At 38.8% G+C, this 23,132-nt stretch overlaps 1 protein-coding gene across 2 annotated transcripts in view; it reads left to right on the forward strand.

Annotated features, from left to right (window-relative positions):
* Positions 1 to 12,271, forward strand: part of LOC146468885 (kinase suppressor of Ras 1-like) — a 28,598-nt gene extending 16,327 nt beyond the window's left edge. Inside the window, exons 11-20 of one of the 2 annotated variants that reach the window (XM_085123950.1) lie at positions 369 to 399; positions 1,685 to 1,775; positions 1,986 to 2,081; positions 3,876 to 3,908; positions 5,252 to 5,349; positions 6,657 to 6,830; positions 7,350 to 7,446; positions 8,020 to 8,291; positions 8,961 to 9,090; positions 9,986 to 12,271. In XM_085123950.1, the coding sequence (XP_084980076.1) occupies positions 369 to 399; positions 1,685 to 1,775; positions 1,986 to 2,081; positions 3,876 to 3,908; positions 5,252 to 5,349; positions 6,657 to 6,830; positions 7,350 to 7,446; positions 8,020 to 8,291; positions 8,961 to 9,090; positions 9,986 to 10,144 (1,181 nt within the window). In that variant the 3' untranslated portion in view covers positions 10,145 to 12,271. The remainder of the gene's footprint in view (positions 1 to 368; positions 400 to 1,684; positions 1,776 to 1,985; positions 2,082 to 3,875; positions 3,909 to 5,251; positions 5,350 to 6,656; positions 6,831 to 7,349; positions 7,447 to 8,019; positions 8,292 to 8,960; positions 9,091 to 9,985) is intronic. The other variant, XM_085123951.1, reaches the window with a different exon arrangement.
* Positions 12,272 to 23,132: the final 10,861 nt, after the last annotated feature.

Genomic DNA, 23,132 nt, shown 5'->3' on the forward strand with positions numbered 1-23,132 from the left:
GTATTTCTGAGACTTTCTCCTTTCGTCATCTAAACTTTTAAAAATTTTTCGGCTGAAACAAGATTTTGCCAGAGAATGTTTCACTGTGACTACTCTACAGCAGGTTCCGTTGTCAGTGTTAGTAGTCAAACTACTCGAAACATACAGTGTAGTTCATTTTTATTTTTTAAAGACTTTAACCTTGAAAAATCCTTCTTTCAAGTGAAATAATTTTTGAAAAAATCTTAGTCCCTGAAAGGAGTTGGACCGATGATCTTCAATTTCGCCAGTCTCATACTGCAGTTACTGAGTGACATGTATTGTATACAAATGTGATGAGAGTTTCTGCCTTCAAAACTGATTTTTTTTCCTTTTTCTTATTCTTTTAGATGTTTCAATAATGACTACACCCATGCAAAGGTATGTTACAAGAGTTACTGTACTGTATAAAACTTTAAATAAGTTGTGATGAACATTTTAGGACCACTAACACAACAGTTAAAAAATGGTATGGACCCATTGAAAAGTGATACGGTACCCATAATTTTTGTCTACCACCACTTTTTGCCTGTTGTGCAAATGGCTCTTATAATCTAGCATACTGTACAAAAAAAAAAAAGACTTGCAACACCAGTTCAGCCTCATATTGTACCTTTTAGTAACCTGTGAACTCTGAACATCAAGACTCCGCCAATGATTAAATTTTTCACTGTCATAAATCAAGATAGTGGAAATACATGTACGTGTACTTATATGTGCATGTAGCAGGGCCTAAATGCTATTAATTTTTCTTACACTGTGGTGAGTGGATTTTGATTATTTTTCGTGGTTTAGCTGTACCGTCAATTTTCAATTTTTTTTCAATTTTATTTTATTTGCCACACATAAAGAAAACAAAAATGACAATAACAGACACTAGGGTAATATAAATTAAGTTACAACGAAGAAAGAAAATATATACATCATCATAGTAATAATAATAATAATAATAGTAATTTTTAAAATAAATTAATCTCTTTATTAACATATTACAAGCAAATTGATATTTAGAAGTTAAAAGTGGAAAAAAGAACTACATGTAGTAATAGTAATAATAATAATAATAATGATAATGATAATGATAATAATAATAATAATAGTGATCTATTTTATTGAATAACGAATAATAAAATAAATTTTACAATCAACATGACTCTAAGCGTACTGTACAAGTATGGTAGCATGCAATAAAATTCAATGACATAACTATAATAATAGCAATAATAATAATAATAATAATAATAATAATTATAATAATAATAATAGTAATAAAGTGGCGGGGTAGACCATAAAGAAACTATAGAGCTTATTCGTGATTCGGCCTCTCCAATTAAGCTTAGTTACGTAGTTCCTGTAAAGTTACTTGTCCCTAAGTTACCTGTACAAATAGTTATAACAATTTTGTTCATGGCTGTGAAATTTGTAATCATTTGGTGGGTTTGTTATTTCAGAGACTTTTGCATGTTACTGTCACAACTTGCAATTTGTGTATGTAGTGTAACACAAATTTGGATGTCTTTCCGTTCCAAGTGAAGTGCCTGGCAACAGCAACAACAACAAAAAATTAATGTCTTCATTTCTGATCTTTTCAAAAGTAGATTATCTAGGCAGTTATGAATGATACTGCAAGTTTATACTGTAAGTTGATGCATTAATTTCCTTTCAGTGATGAAATGATTGACTCAACTAGCACACTGGTGAGAACAGAAAGTGTAAAATCACGGCAAAGCAACAACACTACAACAAGTAATGACTCGGTGAGTTGTCAGTCAACAGTAATTTTCTCTGCACCGTAAGTTTTGAATGCAGATACATGAACACAAGGAAGGAGACAGAAGACTGCTTGGTTGGTCTCACATGTAGCTTTTGTGTTCATGTACATTTTTAAGCAGGTAGGCGCAATTCTTTATTGATAGGCTTCACTGTGCTGGTACGTAACTTACTATATGTTTTCTTTTTACATGTAGACTTTATCAGGAGGTGATGTACCAGGAGGTGAGCCGGACCTTGACAGTCAGATATCTGATTATGACCCCAGCAGTGGAACATGGGGACGTCGTGGGGTAATGTTTAGAATCTTGATTTTGCATACATGCATTTTAACTTTCCTTGCTAGCAGAGGCCTCTTTTCCGTTGTATTTGCTGAACTGAGGGGCACGAGGAAAAGAGACCTCTGCCCTGGGTCGAAACGGACTTTGATTCAACCGTCATTGGTAGTCGTGGACGATGCTTACAAAACGCATGCTTCCTGTATTGTTTGCTGACTGTGACTTGAGCCCACTGTCCCATTCGTTTACAATTACTCCACTGTCATTTAGTGAGCCTCCATAGTAACGTGGCATCACGTGACGGTTCGGTCGCTAGGTAACTGTGGTGCATGCTCAACACCGACCCAGGGCAGAGGTCTCTTTTCCTCGCGCCCATCAGTTCAGCGAATACAATAGAAAAGAGGCCTCTGCTAGCAGGGAAATTATATCTACAATGCTCTCTTAGACCCCGTCCACACGTATCCGGATATTTTTGAATCCGCAACTTTTTCTTTCCGGGTACGGCTATCGTCCACACACACCCGGCGAATTCGCAAGCAAGTCCGGAAATTTCTGAATCCGCTGTCCAGAGTGGAAATTTTTGAATCCGATAACATTGTTGCGGATTCAAAAATATCCGGATACGTGTGGACGGTTGAACCTACACATACATTTATGGAACCCCACACTCTTCAAAATAATGTTTGACTCTAATGTGCAGTCAGTATTGGTACTGATCAGATGTACAGGTAAGATGCTTTGCTGTAGTAAAAGCATTTGTTTGTACATATGAACTGCCAGAAATCTAAGAGGCGTTGTGGCACCCTATTTAAGTGTGTGCTTAGCATAGGGGTATGCCATTGTTGTCCAAGTGCGAGAAGTTTAGTGTCAGCTTATTTGTGCATATTGCCACTATAACAGGAAAAAGTAGTAGAGTTTGGTTTGGCTTAACATGCCTTCTGTAATGACGCTGTATTGAAGAAGTTATTTTTCTCTTAGCTGGTTCTTTTTGGGGACATTTTCATTTTTCATCCTTGTGATCTTTAGGTTTTTATTGCTACATGTTTGTGTATTTTGAGATTTTATAGACTGGTTTAGCCTTCAGCACCTTGACTATGTGTTGTCACCTCTCACTACCCAATAACAAGGCACTTTTGAACATGTTCATATGAAAATACGGGCCACTTTAATTGCACCATAACTGTACCATAACCATAACCTGTTTAAGCTTAAACAATAATGATAGCATTATCAATGCATGAGAAATTAACTAATGACAATCACTTTCTAAAAAACTAAACATGAAAAATTTCCCAATTATATTCAGTAATTGTTAATTTTATCTTAATTAAAATCACCAATTCATTTTAATAAAATATGTTACTGGACATTTACATCAGTGCCTGCATCAGTAGTACCGGTAATACAGTAATATTTAAGTAAACAATAATTATTATAAATAAAATGACTGACCTGTCATTTACATTCCTGATATTCAATAATGCTGCGGTAATGCGGTAACTTCATCTTATTAATGGTGTTCAGTTGTCACTAAATATGCCATAATCTGGACTCAGTTGTTTAAACCTGATTAGCACTATTTCAAGATTAAAAGCTGCAGTGAAGCTGAAAGACTTTTAGGGCATCAAATTAATAATTATTGTTACAGAAATCTTCAACTGTATTCAAAGTGAATGCCTTTAATTTTGGAGTAGATTGGTCTTGTTTTGAGCAGCTGAGCTTAAGATAAAAGTTGCTCTGTAAAGGAGTATTGAAAATAAGTAAAGTCACCGCAGCTAACTAGAAATTTGTGTGCCTCTTTAATGAAAGGTTGGAAAAACACACATGCTCTGGGACTTACATGTGAGTAAATGCATTTTAAAATAAATTAATAGTGCGATAGTTAAATGTCATCGTGGTAGGTGTGGTTACCCTGTGACGGATTGCATTTCATGTAAGTTCTGAAAATCAAAAGATAACTATAACTTACTATGAAAGCAAGTTAAGATGATTTTAAGGACAGTAATAGACCTTCTTGTGATAAATGGCTGCCGATTTATCGTTCCTTAGATGTATGTTAATTAGCCCTGCTACGTAAAAATAAAAGAATAATGTGTTGGCCGCCATTTATGAAACTCAGAAAGAAATCTATGTAGTTATAAATGCAAAAAAAAAAAAAATTGTCAAGAAAGCGTAACATGGCAAATAAGAACTAAGTATAGCTTAAACTGATTACTAAAATAATACATGTATAAACTGTAGAAGTCAAGGTGGCCTTTAAAACCTGGTGCCACAAAGGTTTCTCGCTTCTGTGTTGTGTCTACCTTTGCAGATCAAATGAAGTTCTCTTCTTTGCAATGAAAACGTTTCGAAGTAACTCTTTTTTCTCTTAGCGATAGTGCATGTAAGTTTGAAGCAAAACACACAAACACACTTGATATGCGGGAGTAGAAAAGCTTGATCCCGAGATGAATTCATCGATGTTTATCAGGAATGCAAGGCTCTTGCATTCTGGATCGAATTGAACATTGTAATTTAGTAATGTTCTTTTTTGAAAATGGAAATCCAGAGTGCCCAGTGATGAAACCCCTCGGAGCAAGGAAGAGAACCTTAATGTACAGCAAACTTAACCCACACGCGTTAGGTTTGATGTGGTCCGTGCCCCGGGTGGCATTCGTGTGCACTAGAAGGTTTGGCTACCCGTTCAACTATTTCTGGGAGAATTTAGGGTCACTGTTGTTACATGTAGTCCGCAGATAGACCACATGCTGATAAATATACTGTCATTTTTGTGACAATGAGGAGAAACAACTGAAATAACGTATGTGTGAAGGAACAGGCTTAAAACTGGTGTACCAGTATGTCACTTAATAAACACACCCTGCCGCCTCCAACCCCGTTCTTTTCAAACAAGGGAGTTAGAGCAGGCGGTACCATTTGAAAATGGCGGGGACTGTTCCAACTTTGTGTCCAGCACAGGTGAAAGGATACGACACCACTGTTAAGTTATATTTTTAAATTTCTTTGAAAACGTTGAGTTGTGAGTGAATGTCATGAAAGTTTTTCTTGTGCTTCCACCAAGATGAAGGCGTTGCAAATGGGTCAAAACTTTAAGGGTGGTACATGTACATGCTCTAGTTATTCGAAGATTAGGGAACTTGTAATCTCGAGGAAGGAAAACTAAATTGCATTTTGCTCGCTTTTAGCAAAGAGGCAGCGTAATGGAGGAATGGGTGATTCCATTTGAAGAGCTCGAAATCACGTGGAATCCCTTAGGTGCTGGTAGATTTGGTCATGTTTACAGGTGAGACATAATCCTTTATTTCTTTGGCCATAGTCTTACCAGAGATCAACATGCGAGTTATTTGGTCATAAGAAGAAAGAGTTGTTAGGCCAAAGAAAGATTCGCTCGAGATGCAGTTACTTTCGTTTAGCAACATTTCCGTGTAGTATGTTCACTATGTTGTTCGAACCTAATAGCTGTGTGAGTATATTGGCTTCTCGAAACTGCTAAACACATATTGTTGCACAGAAGGTATTACACAGGAGTCGCTAAATAAATCGTTTGTCCAGGATTCAGTGGCTTAGATGTGTATCGCCACGCTTCCACTGCTACACTGCTAGTTAGGTATCAAACTACTGTGTTGGAGTGGTCCAGCCAGGGTTTGAACCTGAGTCCTAACCAGGGACTAAAAGGGGACAGGTTACGATATTTTGGGTGTTCGTGTGCATTTTTGGTTAATTACGAGCTCTAAACGTGAAAACAACGATGCAAAATTCATTTATTGATGAAGTCACGGCCACATGACAAATAAGTACAATTTCTGGACATTACAGGATCACGCTTTCATGAAAAGTGAGATAAACATGAAAAAAGTCAGGCCATCGTTTTTCAAGTTTACCTAAACGAAATCTCTTTTAATCTTGTCTACGTTCGCCCATCCACGCTCCTTTTTAGCTTCCTTGTTTTTCTTTGTGTTTTTCCTAAAGCTTTAAGCGGCTAGTTTGAAGCTCCATTCAATTCTATGACCAGTTGGTCCTAGCCCCTTTAAAATAGCTGCTAACATCATGCTGGCTGTGCACAAAGAACTTTGTTCCAGCTCAGACGATGGCTTCCTTAGGCACTAAGGACATTAAGCTGGTTGCCTTGTCTCCTACACCTTGTTTGGTTTGGTCTACATGTACGTGAAAGAACACACTACACTCTTCGCAAATAGTAGGGGACCTTGACTCTCTTTTGGCTCGTCACGCAACCTTGTCTCCCCAACGTTTGGGGGGAAAGATTGCGTGACGAGTCAAAAGAGCGTTTGCGTCGGATGCTTTACGGTGTCTGCGGTCTGGCCTTGTTTTCGGAAAGGGGGAATCTGTTACTAATTATACTTGGCTCTGTTGATTTTGAACTGTAAGGTTGCAGTTTGCCCCCACAAGCAGTCTAGTAAAGTCCCCCACACAGTGATGTAAAGTGCATTTGAATATTTCATGGACAATGCGCTATATAAATTACATTTCATTATCATTATCATCGTCAGGATTAATGTTCCAATGTTGAGCCTAAAGTTCATTGTTAGAGCACGTTTGTTAGAAATGTTTCCGTGTTTCTTTTTTATGCAGAGCCCAGTGGCATGGCGAGGTTGCGGTAAAGATCATCGAGATTGAAAATCCAACGGAAGAGCAGCTGAACGCATTCAAGTTCCAAGTGGGAACATTTCGGAAGACTCGCCATGAGAACGTTGTGCTGTTCATGGGAGCTTGTATGCACCCACCGAGACTTGCTATCATCACCAGGTAACATCATCGACGGATAATTCAGTTCACCCTATTGTCAATTCATCTTAACCATTCTTGCGACAAGAGAGCAACTTTTAAGGATTGATCATCTTGGAATTTTGAGCACTTCCAGTTGAGCCAAAAATCCGGAAATTTTCTCTGGAAATAAAAGGTTTCAGAGATTTACCAAACTTTCCTTTGAGAGGTTATGGAGTACCTAGTCTCCTCTCAAGGAGAGTTCCGTAAAATTGTAAAATGATAAACGTGATCTCCTTCGTTTGGTATGCTGATATTAGAGGAACCGTTATGTTATTTCATTTTCAATGTGTATCCCGAAAAGTTTTTTTCTGTAAACGGGGAGAGGCCATTGTTTTAATTCCTTAAAAGTTCGCTAGAGCGAACTAAAACGATTTCAAGCTCAAATTACACCAAAAATAGTTGACGTTACTCTCCCTTGATAGAACAAACGACCCCTTTGCAGTTGGCTGATCTGACTCGAGTTTCCTGTTCAGATGTATTTTGTGTTTGTTTTTGTAGTATGTGTCGCGGGTTTTCCCTTTACACTCACGTCCATATTCGAAAGGACAAGCTTGCTCTGCCAAGAATCGCTCAAATTTGTACTCAGATTTCTCAGGTAAGGACTGGCTTTTGCGTGTTTTTAACATGATTGTTTGAAAATTGTCTGGGATTTTTCACTGCTTCGGTCCACGGTGCTTGATTGGCAACTGGTTCAAATTGGTGGTTGTATCAGGAAGGTAAACGAACGAACGTGTGCACGTACGAATAGAGGGAAGAACAAAGGAAAAACGAACGGACGAAACAGCTGACAAATGAACTAACAAAGCAAAGAACTAGCGAGAAAATGGAACATGGGCCAACATGGAACGCGGAAGTGAATGAGTAAATGAATGTTCTTGGCATTTGTTTGATGTATGTACATATATGTTAATCCAGCTCTAGAAGGTTGTGGTGCTATTAGGTTTTAATGAACACATTTCCATAACGGGCTAAACAGCCAGCGAGTGATCGAGTGAGCGAACGAACGAATGCCCTTAAATGAGGACAAATCTTCTGATTTATAAGGACAACTAAATGCCTGTACTGTTGAAGAAGACCTTTTAAGAGTGTGGTCGCTCAACTGTCACTGTAATCCTAGCATGAAATAATCGTACCTGATTATACTGTTAATGTTCGTTTCAATCCATAGGGGATGGGGTATCTCCACGCTCGAGGAATCGTACACACCGACCTACGTTCAAAGAATGTGTTCCTTGAGTCCAGCAATCGTGCGGTGATCACAGATTTTGGTTTATTTAGTGTGGCTGGTCTGACCACCAAGTCTGTCAGACCAGGCTGGCTCATGATTCCAGAAGGGTGGCTGCCCTACTTAGCTCCGGAAGTAATTCGCTCCCTCACAACCCAACAAGATGCTCCTGATTCGTCACGGTTTACCATGGCAACTGACATGTATGCCTTCGGGTAAGTTGCAGTTTTTTTTTTCTCGGGGTACTCTGGTTTTCCCCTCTCTTCAAACACCAACATTTCCAAATTCCAATTGGATGTGGATTGTTGTGAAGCACTTTATCATGAGCCTCTGGCTTGGGAGATTGCGCAAGCACTCCCCGTGTTATTGACATTAAATAAATTACTTTACTTTTACTTTGCAAGAGCCGAAAAAGCGTTTCCTCTCACAGGCTATATATAGTTACGTAATCATGTGCACAGGAGCGGATACAAGATCTGGGAGTTGCAATTCCTTCTCCCCTCCCCCTGAATCCGTTCCTGGTGAAGTAACAAGCATAGGAGTATTTAGAAACCAATCAACTCGCCTCGCCTACCATTTAACCACAACGATACATTAGCATGTAAATCACCTAGCCAAACAGTTTACAGAACTTGAGACAAAACGTTCATTTCTTTGCAAATCGCAGGAACAAAACCATTGTTAGTTTATTGGCCTGGAAACACGCTAGCTGTTGTCATGACTGTAAGATGAAGCCACGTAATTCTCCTTTGTCTTCCGGGTCCTCTCTTTGTTTCCTAGTCAGTGGTGTGTGGAACCTTAGTTTCATTGGTCGAACTGTATCTTAAAATATTTTACATGTATTGATGGCAATATTGAGTTGATGTTGTTTTCTTTTTCTAAAGGACTGTGTGGTACGAGATGTGTTCTGGGTCGTGGCCTTTCAAGAAGCAAATTCCAGAATCCGTTATTTGGCAAGTGGGCAAAGGCGTTAAACAGTCGTTAGCGAATGTGGATGTACCACGGGAAGTAAAGGTAGGCATTGGGGGTGTTACAACCCAAGTGTAGTTGGAAGCAGATATGCTTTGGGACAAAACCAATCTTTGACGAGGTTTGCGCAGTCTTGAAAAGTCCTTGAATTTTAGAGGGAGTCCTTGAAAATTCCTTGAACTCCATTTATTACCCAAAGTCCTTGAATTCCCTGAAAAGTCCTTGAATTTTGTCAACCTTCAAACGTGGTGGAGTCGAAAGCAAAGTTGCTTTGCATTATTACTCTCTTTCTGACGTCAATGAACTTGCAAACACTGCGAAATAAGCGAAGATAACAGCGAGCCAAAAACAAATTGAACAGCACTTCTAGCGGGGATAGCCGGGATACGCTTAAAATAGTTGAGTGAAGCGAGGGCGGCGGAACCTGCAGGCTTCCTTTGAACTGATGCCTCTGTTCCGCCATGAAATCGGAATCCGATGCCCTGCTCGTTCAGATCACTGGCTGTAGACATGTTTGCTGAAAATGTTGTTATCCTGACTGGCGTGTCTTCGTAATTTGCGTATCGCATCTGAGATTGTAACTGGAAAATGGTCGCGATGGTTAGGTGAACAGATCTGTAGCTCAGTGGTAGAGCATCCGAACTAGCAATCGGAAGGTCTTAAGTTCGATTCCTGATAGGAGCACTCGGTTTCCTTTTTCCGAGTATGCCCGTCACTCACTGAATAATACGTTGATCATTCTCATTCATTTACCAGGCTTAAAAATATACCGTCACATTTATTCCTCTGCGCATATGCCACACATTGACATTCAAATCGTAGCAGTATGCAGGATGTTTGTCCCATGAACCTAGTTTCATGGCCTAAGCTCTTACGAGTCTCCTGTAGCTCAGTGGTAGAATATTCGAACTAGTAATAGGAAGTTTATATTGTTTTTCAGGATACTCTGACGGTTTGCTGGGCATTTGATCCCGAGAAGCGGCCATCTTTCAGCAGTTTGCTCAGAACTTTAGAAAGACTACCTAAACAAAGGCAGCGACTACATAGAAGCCCGTCTCAGCCCTGTACTGTGGGGAGAGGGGCTGAGGCGCTCATATGAAATGAATCGATTGGTGATTTAAATTAATTCTCATTACGGGAAGACAGAATTCTCTACTCCAGAGACGTGAAGGAGTCTGGGTTCAAGTTCAGTCGCGCGGGCGCTTCTGGGATCGTTTGGGTGGAAATGGCTGCGGCAAAGAACTACGGCAACGCCATAATTGTACGAGTTAAAAGATCCAGGCACTATGCGCATAAATATGTTTTCGTATTGTTTTATTTGAAAACGGAAAACGTCTTCTTTCACACGAATTCGCTATTCACTCGTTAATGACTGAAAACGATCGAAAGCGCTACTTTACTTTGCAATGACTATTTCTCCTTATCTCTTAATTTTTTTTTCTTTTTTTTTTTTTTAATTTAAAGCCGCCGTTTTTTTATCGCTTTTGTTTACCGCAGAGCTGTCTGGACACAAGGCTTACCCGTCACAAAGAAATCTCCATTTTAGGAAAAGGTTTTGAGAATCTCCGTTTTGGGGCCGGAACGTTTCAGTCATTTACGCGCGGAAGGAAAGGCGAACTGGATAAAGAATTCTCCGTTTTCAAATAAAAACCATTCGACCACGAATTCGTGTGAACATCGCTTTAAAATGAGAGTGCTATACAAATACAAATCACTCGTGATATTGCTAGCTTGACTCGTTACTTCCTAAGAGCGAATTATCCAATTGTAAAGTGCTACGTAGTAGCTTTCATTTGAATGATCACACGTAAGGGTTTTGCCCACAGACTCAGAAGTTAGAACCACTGTGTACAGTGTAACAAACAGCACCAATGAAATGTACGAACCAATAGTCCCTTATCACTCGGCGGCCATGAGAATAAAAAGCTTTGTTTTTGCACGGCAAGCCTCGCCCTGAATTCGCGTCTGGCCGAGGCTTGCCGCGCGAAAACAAAGCTTTTTATCCCCCCGAGACTTAACATGGCCGCCGAGTGATAAGGGTCTATCGCTTTCATTTGAATGGCCACACTTAAAGACTTCTTCGTCCACAGACTCAAAGTTAGAACCACCGTGTACAGCGTAATAAACAGCACCTCGGGAAAAGACTTTTCAGTATCTTTCATTTGAATTGGTATCCATAGCTCCACTTTTTATCGTGTAATATAAGAATTTTGTAAATAGATTAAAACTGCACGTGCTTCCCCATGGGATCAAAACGGTGTACTTTATCACGTGGACAAAAAGTACTTTTCTGTTTTTGTAAGTAACTTCTTGACTTTGGGAACCTCAAACAATCACTATGGCGCGGGCCACGAGAACGTCAAAGAATGAAACAGTAGCGTTGAACGTACGTCAAAGAACAACATGAAAAGACCAAATTCATGGCTTGTTTGCACGCGAAATAACTTGTATTATCATTCAACGCATTGTTACACTGCCCGTCGTCCGTAGTCAACAGATATCCTGCGATATACGTTATTTCGTGTGTTGGGAAGAAAAGTGACAAAATAAAGATCGTCTCCAGCTTTTCGGCAATAACACTGTGCTTTGTTATCAATGTGTTGAATAATAAAACAATAATCCTGGTCAATCTTGCGGAATATCGCCTAAATTTAGCCAACTCGGCCTACGACCTCGTCGGCTAAGTATCAGGCGATATTCCGCGCGATTCCGCAGTAATTGTTTAACAGTTACTACGAAATCGCGCGGAATAATAAATCAATAATAAGTGTACGCTATGGGTTATTTTATTGAGAAAGTACAAAACATCTTGTTTGAGTGTCGTAGAATTAAACTGAAAAAAAAAAAAAAAACACGCGTAACTCGTGTTTGCACCGTTCTCCAAAAAATGTACTGGTGTGTCTTTTTTTCCATGGAATCACGGAAATGATGAACGTTCCGATCGAGCTTTGCCCTCCTCGTAAGATTAAGATTAATTGGCGTCTTCGTTGGCTGTTAGCCCCTTGGTTGCTTTAGGTTCCTAATAAAAAAGGTAGGTTTTGTTGGTATCAGGCGACCTACTTTCGTACTAGCTGGATCCATACGTGTCGGCTTGCACTCTTAATAGGTACTTGCTGTTTAGGGAACGAAATAGCTTCCCTGAATGGTACCTTTAACCTCTGCACGTGGTCATTCAATCTGCAATCCTGGCTGAGATTGTTTACCCGTAATAAATGGATTGAATTAATTTGATGTGGGTCGTAAAATCCGGGTTTGAGTTTGTTTTGTTTGTTTTTTTCATAGACGGTTTTCCTGAGTTCGATCGCTCATTTTAAAGGGTCGTTGTCATGGAGATTTGCTGTGTTTAGGTCAAAACTGCACAAATATACCAAGAAGTTTTTATCAAACGTGAAATTGTTCTTCTAAGAACAATTTCACGTTAGAACCTAAAGGGTTCTGAGAAGAACATAAAGGAACTTCTAAAAAAGGAATAAACAGCTTTTGGCGATTTTCCAGTGGAAAAAATGGCAATTTTTTCTAGTGGCAATCGATTTTCATCGTGATGCCCTTCTGCCAAAAGCAATTATATAATTCAGTGAAACTGCTTTCTGTGAACTGTTGAATTGAGACCAAAAGTGAACATTTATTTTGGCTTTTTTTGGCTATTTTCAATATACACGAATTAAGCCATGTCATTACATCAAATAATCTTCCTAGGAGCCGTGTGAAAAGACAACACTGAACACAGATGAAACAAGCCTAAAATGCAAACAGAAAACATTATTATAATGCCGGATAGTCTTCAGTGCCGACGGAACAAACCCCTAAAATACTGAATGGCCTACCGATCCGCTACAGAGTGTCTTCCGCAAAAAAAAATCCTCCCGAAATCAGCGTCTCAAGTGTGACCGACGCATCCGGGACGTCCGCTTAGTGTAAATTTAGGTCGCGTTCGATTGACCGTATTCCGGAATAAGAAAAAACGGAATAGATTTCTCTTTTTAAGGAATCTAAGAGGACATTTCTGCAAACTTTCGGTGACACATCGATTTTCTGCTCCAGTAACTCCAAAAACTTCTATGAGGGATTTCTAGCTATAGTCATCATTGCATGTATGGGGTCAATCGAACGAACCCTTAGCCAAAACAGTGTGAATACTGAGGGCTTTCTGGTGCAGTCTGTACACGCATCGATTTCTTCCTCGGCACAAAACTCGATAGACTGAATAGACGTAATGTGCTTTTTGGAAACTATAGTTAACTTCTCCAGTACTTAGTTACCAAACCATTCATTTAAAGAAAATATTCCTGCGCACATTAACGTAATTTCTGTATAGGCCTTATCACGGTTTTCGACGCCATTTTGACGGATAGGCAAACAGGCTTGAAATAACAGTGTTTGTATGGAAATCCGATGTCAAATAATTTTCGTAAAACATCGCTTCTGAAAAATTCATGAATTGGAAACTTTTGGCAGTAGGAAAGGGATTTTAAGGAAAAAAATTGGAGGGATGTATACGTAGCTGTGACAGAAAGCGTCCTGTCGTGTTTTGAACTTTCCATACATTTCCTTGTATTTTTTCCCGCGAGCTATTTTTAGTAGCAATTCACGGCTGGTTCGCTATACAGACAAATGTATGGAAAGTTCAAAACACGACTGGGCGCTTTCTGTCACGGCTACGTATACATCCCTCCAATTTTGTTCTTAAAATCGTTTTCCTAGTGCCAAAAGTTCCCAATTCATGAATTTTTCAGAAGCGATGTTTTACGAAAATTATTTGACATCGGATTTCCATACAAACACTGTTATTTCAAGCCTGTGTTTGCCTACCCGTCAAAATGGCGTCGGAAACCGTGATAAGGGCTATTGTACAGTTGATGATTAAATTATGTGCGCGAAAATATCAGTTTTAAAATTTTGCAGGGAGGCGAAAATATGTACTCTTTTTAACAAATCCAAACACGATAAAGGTGCGGTCCAATTGATTTTAGCACCGGCTCTCCCGCATCCGTATTCCCATGTAGGATACTGGTCCAAATCTCTTATCTTTGTTATACATTGTTCAGTTCAAAATTCTTTTTTACGCTTAATAAGGTATCCCGTATTACCTGAGGGCTTACCTTCTGCTAGATATTTTACTGACACGTTAATAAAGTTTATTCATTCATTCATTCATTCATTCATTCATTCATTCATTCATTCATTCGTTCGTTCGTCCGTCCGTCCGTCCGTCCGTTGGTCCGTTCGTTCGTTCGTTCGTTCATTCATTCTGTAAATGTTGTCTAAGACGAGGCAATGTTTCTGTTTTTTGGTCTCTCAACCATAGCTGTAAAACCTTGCTTCATCATCCCATTCCCAGCCCCGACATAGTGTGGATTGCCAGTTAGTCAACGATATTTTCTCCGAGTTTGACATAGTTTTTCTTGGTAAGATATAGCCAGCTAAATTAATGGTCTGAGCTTAACTGGCGAATGGCATGTTAGTAATGCAGATGAAGATGAACATAACGGGATCTTTCCAGCAAATCTTTGATCGTCTTGAGACTTCATTGGAGTTGTTTGGGCCGGAGTTGCTTGGAAAATTTTCAGTTTGTTTCAATTTTAGTTTATTTTTCATTGGAGTTGCTTGGAAATTTTTTAGCTATGTCCGGAACTGGCTTGGCCAATCTTCGGAAAACTTCTCAAGTTCAAAAGCAACTGAATCTTTCGAAATCAGTTGCAAAATACTAAAACATCTCCGCCCGTAACTAGTGTACTGGAGAGAACTGGGTTGGAAGAGGACCAAGTGAACTGGGCATTATCTGTTTGGCATAGGTAGGTCCTCGTGGTGTACGTGAATGTCTCGATTTCTTAAACGAAGGATTGTAAGGAATAAAGCACGGTGTACATTAGGCTTTTCAATTGTCCGGTTCTCTCATTCTTCCGAAGATTCATACGTTGTATGCAATATTGATATATTTAGGGTGATGAGAAGTAAAACTTGGAAAATAGCATTAGCTTACAACACAGTTAAAAGCCCTTTGCTCGCTCCTAAATTAAGTCAAATTTTGAATCTGGCGTTCGTTTTTCTAGCCTTTTTGAAAACACTGTACTCACTGTAATATCAAATAAAGGAAAGTGGGACTTAAAAATTTAATAGGTTTAAACTTACGAGTAACGCTTTCCTTTGGTGCAGTTTTATGCATTGTGGATAATGATGTTATTAATAAATCTTTTGAGCTTGTAGGCGAGATCCCATTTAAAGTGTGACCACCGGGTGATCAAATGAAAGTTAACGAGCAGTGATTTTAAGTAGTGTTGTTTCTTAACTGTACAAGGCTCTTTTCACTTTTGAGTACGTGGATGAAATCCTTAACGGTAAACCCGTTTAAATATCAGATAAAAGCTAGTGAGCAGGCTCTCCGGTTGTTCACTTCATCATTCAAGGTTGGCTTGCACAGGAGGTTATAACTTTTGAACTTGTGTATGAAATCCTATTGTGACTGTGACTATTTCAAAAAAGTTGTTGAACTATAAGATTTTGTACGATAATATTCGTTTTCGACGTCAAGATTACAAAACGAGTATTTTAGAGCATTTGACTTTTAATTTGTTCAATTTACGAGCTCTCGATAGTCGTCGGCTTTTTAGATTGCTACTTCAGTATCCTTGCATATCTGATCAAAAACAACAATCGTTTTAGGCCGTTTGAAGGCAAACAAAAGAATAAATTCTGAACACAAAAGGGACATATAAATTTCCCACGAGAAAGGTAAGTTTGGCCAAGTTTCAACAGTAGTGAGTGGTGGGATATTAAAACATGCGGTTCAGTCATTCGTTAATTATTCGTAGCACATAGCCCGCAAAAGAAATTTACACATGAAAAAAGAGGGAAAATTTTAGGGCTAAAGAAGCGAACAAGAAAAGAATCAAAAATGAAAAGTACAAAACCTTTTCAGGAAACATGGCCACTGAGCGCAATCAATATATTACTTACAAGGGAGGTTTTAAGCAAAACAACAACAACAACCGGCGGACGTCACCACAAATTATGTCATATCGGCCTGCAGATAAATTGCAGTTTCTCGCATCGCAGAATACATCTGTCCTGAAAGTCCTTTGATGTTTTCCTCTGCTTATAGCCGCAAAGTGTGTGTTAACAGCTAATACAATTCAAATCAGTACAAAAAGTATTATGGCAATAGGTAGTACAGAAACGTTTACTTGTCGTTCAAATAAAATCCCTTTTTTCAACTACGCATTGGGTCAATGTAAAATGAAATATATATTGGTCGATATCGCTACACGTTTGTGTACCGCCCTGAGCGAATTGTTTTATTTATACCCTTTCCTTTTCAGTTTATTTTAATTTGCGAAGAGGGCTCCAAATTACTCTAGGTTAAGGAGACATTAACAAAACGCTGTTTTTAAAGAGCCGTGTTCTGGTATTGATTTGACCTGATTGCTAGGTAAAGTCATTGTCTTATGCGTATAAATAGACTCAATTCAAATCATTTTTCCGCACTCAAAAGAACTTGACATATCTCGAAAACTAAACCAACGCAAGCTGTATTTAAACGACTGTTACAAGGCCAGCTTATTAACTGCATAACCTCTTCGCATATTCCACAAAAACAATGCCGATAAAATGACGCACTTCGATTTTCCACCGATTCTGTTTTTCTAAAGATTCACCAGCGACAACCATTAAGAATGAAAAGTTATAGCGGGCGTAAACGTTGCTATGTTTCACTGTGCTGTTAAGCGTGACAAGTATTTTGTTTTCCAAACTATTTTAATATTAGCACATTCCAATAAATCCAGTTTTAGCACATTCCGATTGAAATATTGACAAAGAAACGTTTCTATAAAAATACGAACCGTTTAGAACTCCAAGCTTTAGTTTATATCAATTTTAGAGCATCACTACATCTCAACTTGAATTAAAAGCTCTGGTAACGGATTCAGTCGAACCGTAAAAGAGCAAGCAGCAACCTCGTTCCCAGGGTCTCTCATCATCCCGCCCCCTGGAGCTCCAGGGGGCGGGATGATGAGAGACCCTGGGAACGAGGTTGAGCAAGCGGCACCTTATGCTCTGTTCAGTAATGCTCAGAAAAGTCGTTATAAATTTGCCGTTTTGTTCAGACATTTTAATCTTTGGACTGAAATAGAAATGAACAATCATAGCTTATTTCAGTTGCATTTAAATTCAATACAAATTGCCTGCCTAGAGCTGATTGCTAGAACGGCCTGCCAAGAGATGACTGCAAACGGGAAATATTGCTTCCAACCTTGTTCCCAGGGTCTCTCTTCTTTCCGGACCCAAGATCGAATAGGGACCCTGGGAATGAGGTTGGTCATGTTCCTGGATTGCGGAAAAGAGTTGATACGTTTGGTTGCTAGGTTGCTAGGTTGCTAGGCGAAGGACCGAACATACGTACATACGTAGATGCATTTCAACTGGCCGCTGAATATTTCCTCCTGAAAAGAACTTGAGATGTATTGAACTGAAACAAACAGCATCAACTGTTTACAGCATCTTATTTGTATTAAGAGTTTAATCAGTGGGCATTTTTAAATATACGAGAGTACTGCTTTAAATATCTTTCACCTAATCGGTAAAAAAGGGCACATTTACGGATTTCATTTCGGTCTCGAAAGCACGAAACAGTGCTGGTCTGCGTAATTAATATTGCAAACGGAGGTGATTGCTCAAAAGCTTTCCATTTCACTGAACAGGATTTTAACCACAGATTAAGAAGTCTGGGCCACATTTACTGAATTTTAATTCATCATAAAGTGCTGTTTAACGAAATTATCGGTTAAAAAGTGCTTCATAATGGCTAGATTGCGAGCAGTCCTACTTTTTTCCTTAGATCACGCGCGCAAATTAAAGTGACGGTAAAATTATGCAAATTAGAAAGGCTTGATCCATCGCGCGCCGCAGAACTTTGGAGAAGAAAAATACTGCTCGCAGTCTACATAATGGCCTGAGCTGCCATGTATGATTCGGAAAACAAACTTAGCTGTATCATTATGACACTTAGAAACTAGCTGGGATTAACACAAGTAGTTGCTCAACATAAGAAGCTCTTTGCGGTAAAACCAAGCGGTCAACGTAAAAAGGAACTGAGACAACCTTTCCGGTTGTTGGACCCTAATTACACAGGACACGTTGCTATCAAACGTGAAACATGATTTTTCAAGTGCCACTTGACATTCACAATTTACAGTGAGTCAACTGTCAATTAAAAGCAATAACCCTAATTGCATAGAAACAAAACCCTGCTGTTGCGAATGGAGAAAGCTTTTGCGGCTTTCTGTATGCCTTCTTCCTTTTAAGGAATTTTTAAACCAGGTCAGCATCCAAACATTTTGTCACCAACAAAGCTTTTCAATAGACAAACAGTATTCACGAAATGTGTCGTTTGTATTGGTCAACAACGGTTGGCTTACGCAGAAGGAAAATCTTAGAATAGATTAAGCTTACGACGAAATATCGGTAGAGAGCAGGTCTGTCCAAGCGTAACCGATTCAAAGAAATATGAGTGTTATCGCAGTAACGAGCCACGAACAAAGTGCGTCAAGAACAAAAACAGGAATAAAAACAAACTGAAACAAAGGAAAAACGTGTTCAAGAAACGAAAAACGAGTAACGAGTAAAACCAACCACGGATTTCAGAAAGGATATCTAACTGAAACGATGAAAATATATTTAAAAAATTGAGGTGTACTGTCTCACGTCGATTGAAGTTCATCAATAGATCAATCTGATCATTGGCGGTTTTTTAACAATCCACCCACGGTTTGGAAACCAGCCTTTCAAAGCTAAGACCGCACGCAAGCCCTAAGTGTTCGTCATTTGAGTCGATAGTATTTTTGAGATTCCCAACATATGAACACATATTCAAATCTCAGTTTTGTACAGGACAAACACAAATTCTGACTAGTAGACTTCACGGTGTTTAACTGGGTCGGGCGCTGTCAACGCTTTCAGTTCCTCTTGGCAACTTGGCCCCAGTTCAGTGTTCAAAGACTTTATCTAGTAGATAAGTCACTATTCAGCGTTTTGCTTTATTGCGCACTTGCTGAGTTGGCAAAACCCCCGTCAGTTTCTCGACCATGCTCGCACGCGTTTTCCCACGCTCAGCGCCGGGTACATGAGTTTGCAGGGTACAATGAATTTTGTGCAGCACTAATGACACAAATGATAGATCAGAAAATTAGCTCTGCAGTGTAAATTGTAGTACTACGTGAACCTATTAACTTCCCACTGAGCACTTGCACTAGCCCTAGTAAGGAAATGAATGACCACACTATTCGAACCAATTAAGGACCTCCAGATGTGGTCACCGTTGCTCTACCGACTGAACTACGAGGCGAGACGGGAGCAAGTCGTGGGTGATCAAATCTGGAGGTCCTAGGGTTCCATTCCTGCCGAAGCCAAAGATTCTTTTATTGACTCGTGCAGTCTCCCATTTTACACTACATGAATTTGCTTTGAGTTCTAATTGGTTCATTGCAAGGTTTACGTCTGTTGTGATTAGCCAGAGTAATTACTGTGGTTTTCGATTTTGCTCCAAGGTAGTAGGGAGTGTATCTAGCCTGGATTTAGAACTAACAACCTAGCTAGTATTTAAAAAAAAAATGCAGGATAAGACAGTTGGTAAATTGCTTAATAAGTCTTTATTTTCCCTTTATAACATGTCGAATAACTCAGGACAGGAGTGAAAAAATCATTGCATCGCGAAAATGTTGTGGCCTCGTCCCGGCGCTAGTTTCACGATCGTGTTTTGTTACCATCAGCCCTTGTGCAATTTTGCTTATACAACCAAACTGGCCTTGCGACGGTTTACGGAACTGAATCAAGCATTCCACATCACAGAATACTCCACGATTTGTGAATATTTGGCAGCGTGTCTCAGTGTCTTCTCCGGGGACGAGGTTGAATTAACCGATAGTTGAGAAATGGCCGAAATTTTAGCTGATAGTATAGAAATAACTGGAAGCTGAGAATCTAGCACAGTTATGTAGGCCCTCTGGATAATAATATGGTTCCTATTCACACAGAGTTTTCTGCTGCTCATTTTAGTCTAAAAAAGACATATTAATGCGAGCCTTAGAAATCAATTTTGCAGGTGACCCCATGTTAGGATTTCATGTTTATTGCAAAAGACGTTCTGCTCATAGAGTTAACCAAGCAGAACACTTCCCTTTACGTGACCAATTTAGCCAGAATTTTCCACCTCTTACTGGCGTGATCACTATTTGATGTATTTCAATTTGGTTGATGCAGTTAGGATGAAGACAACTGGATCCTCGTTTCATAAAAGAAGGACAAAGTACCTTTAAGACTATGTCTTGTTATCATTCAGTTTGGTGAGAGGCAATTAAAATTCCACCCGAAAAGATCAATTGAGTCGGTTCACTTTTTCAGGCATGGAGTAGAACAGAATAAATAGCACAGTGTGAATTAGCCATTCTTTGAACGTCAAATGGGCTAGGTTGCTAAAGGGAATAAAGTGTTAAAAAAGCACGTCCCAGTAAGACGCCGTGAAGTCTACTAGAATTTATGTCAAATTTTGTGTTCCTGCACAAAATATTTCAATATGTTTTCACGTGATGGACATCTAAAATTCGTTTCACTTAAAAAAAAAATTCTAACTTAAAGGATTGTGAAGTCAACCAGCAGTTATTCTTGAACTTTAGGGCTCGCGTGAGGCGTCGGCCTTAAAAGGCTGGTTTCCGAATCTGTGTGTAGGTTGTTATATAATTAATAAACCACCAACGACGAGAATTGAATGCAAACGCAGTAAGGCGTACATCCTCACGTCACGTTTTCCATTCGAATTTTTCAAAATTTATTTTTCTCTGTATTAACTGAGATTCTGTTGGTCTTACTCATTATTCGTTTGCTATGCTTTAATTCGTTCTTCTGTCGTTTTTTGTTTGTTTGTTTTCGTTCCTGTCCTTGTTGCTCTTTGCTCGTTTTCTCGTTACTGCGATAATATTCCGTTTTCTCTTTGTCTCGGTTACGCCTGTACAGACATGCTCTGTTGCAATATTTCTACATCCTCTTGCGCAAGCTAAACATTCTAGACCATTATACAATGGCACGTTTCGTGAATGTCAATACTGTTGGTCTGTTGAAAAGCTTTTGTTGAGCACGAAAATGATCTCATGCTGAGCGGATCAGAAAATCCGGCAACACCAACAATATCATAAAGAAAACCGCTAAAGAAAAGCTTCCTTCGTTTGCAACAACTGTTTGTTTTGTTTCTATGCAATTAAGGTTATTGCTTTTGTTATAAAAAAGTTTTCTTAGTTATAATTGTCCATGAGAAGTGGCAGTTTGAAAAATTATGGTTCACGCGATTAATTAGGAGCCAGGAAAAAACTTTCTTTAGTTTCGTTTTTTTTTTGTTTCCTTGTCTTGCTTTTATCGCAAAGAGCTTTGATAGTACTTGAAAAGACTTCTTCAGTGTGTTGATCCCTGCTAATTTCTGAGTGTCATTATGACACAGCTTAAGTTTGTTTGCCGAATGATACAGAGCAACTCAGAGTCATTTTGAATCATTTTCAATTGATATTGGTTGTTAAACAGCTTTCAAACACGGCCAAGACTTTTCAGTCCGTGGATAAAATCGTAAATTTTGTCCTGTTCAGTGAAATGGAAAGCTTTGAGCAATACCTCCCTTTCAAATGCTAATTAGTTTATTAATACACACCATGTGCAATGTTTCGCACTTTTTAGACTGGAATTAAATCTTAAATGTGTCCTTTCTATAATTAAATAAAAGCTATTAGCAGCAAACTCGTGTATTTGAAAATGCTAAGTGTAAGCTTTACAAATAACGTGTTATAAACAATTGATGCTATTTGTTTCTGTTCAAAATACCTCAAGTTCTTTTTAGAAAGAAATATTGAGTTGTTTAAAATGCGTCTATATATAGCATGACACTGTTACCTTCACTTAGCAACTTAGGAACCAAACTAATCAACTCTTTTTCCACATGAAAAAAAACCAGGCTACACCGTAAGCAATATTTTAAAATATATTTCTTAGGGTCGTCTTTAGGCCGGCAATTCTGGGAATTTGTGTTGGATTCAAATGCAACTGAATTGAACAATAATTGCATAAAGTACAGTCTCTTATGTTTAGTACAAAAATGAAAATTTCAGTCTTAACCCGGGTCTTAACTACGGCAAATTGAAAACATTTTTCTGACTATAATTAAGCAGAGCTTACGGTACCTGTTACTGTTTTACAGGGCGAGTGAATACCGTCAGTGGAGAATTTTAATCCAAAGATGAAATTTTGTGGTGCTCTAAATTCTGATGCAAGCTATACCTTGGAGTCTGTTATTTCTGTGCCTCAAAAATTCTGTTCTTCATTGAAAATTTACTATGTTAATATTTCAATCGGAATGTGCTAACATTGATTTTATTAGAATGTGCTAATATTAAAATCGTTTGGCCGAAAAACAAAATACTTGTCACGCTATCGGCCCAATGAAACAGCACTGAATTTTAGGCCGCTACAAAGTACGTTTATGGAAACATTTATGTCGGTCAATTTATTGTCGGTTAATATACTTTTCAGATATTTCTAAAGGACGCGCTTTCAGTGTAAAGTGTTTCCTTTTTTTTTTCACTGAACTAAATAAAAGTTATCGATGAACACTTTTTCTGTAAGAAAAATGCCAAGATGTTTCTGACGCTATACAGATAAGGTGGTTGTTACTATTTAAAAACAGTTTGTGCAATTTGATTTTCCACATAAAACGAATTCTGTTAAAAGCGAGATGGCGAGATTGGCTCTATATATAGGCGTGAGACACTTCTCTTCAACCTTAATCTAGTTTCTCATACTCCTGCTCGCTATCACAAAACAACACCAGGATACATTGTAAACAAATTTGTGTTGTCTCTTTCTTTGAAACATCTCTAGTGCAATTCTGGGGCTGCTTGGTAAACCGTTTCTTTAGATTTATGTTTCAAAATTTGTATTGAGTCAGCCTGTAACTGAATTGCAAAAGATTAAACATCGTAAGGAATCAGTAACAAATAACTGCGAACTTATATACAGCTCATTCCTGGCATGCGGGAATTTCCAATCGAAACGACAGG

This window comes from Pavona decussata, unplaced genomic scaffold (genome assembly GCF_977016875.1).
Source record: "Pavona decussata unplaced genomic scaffold, jaPavDecu1.1 SCAFFOLD_128, whole genome shotgun sequence".
Lineage (NCBI taxonomy): Eukaryota > Metazoa > Cnidaria > Anthozoa > Scleractinia > Agariciidae > Pavona > Pavona decussata.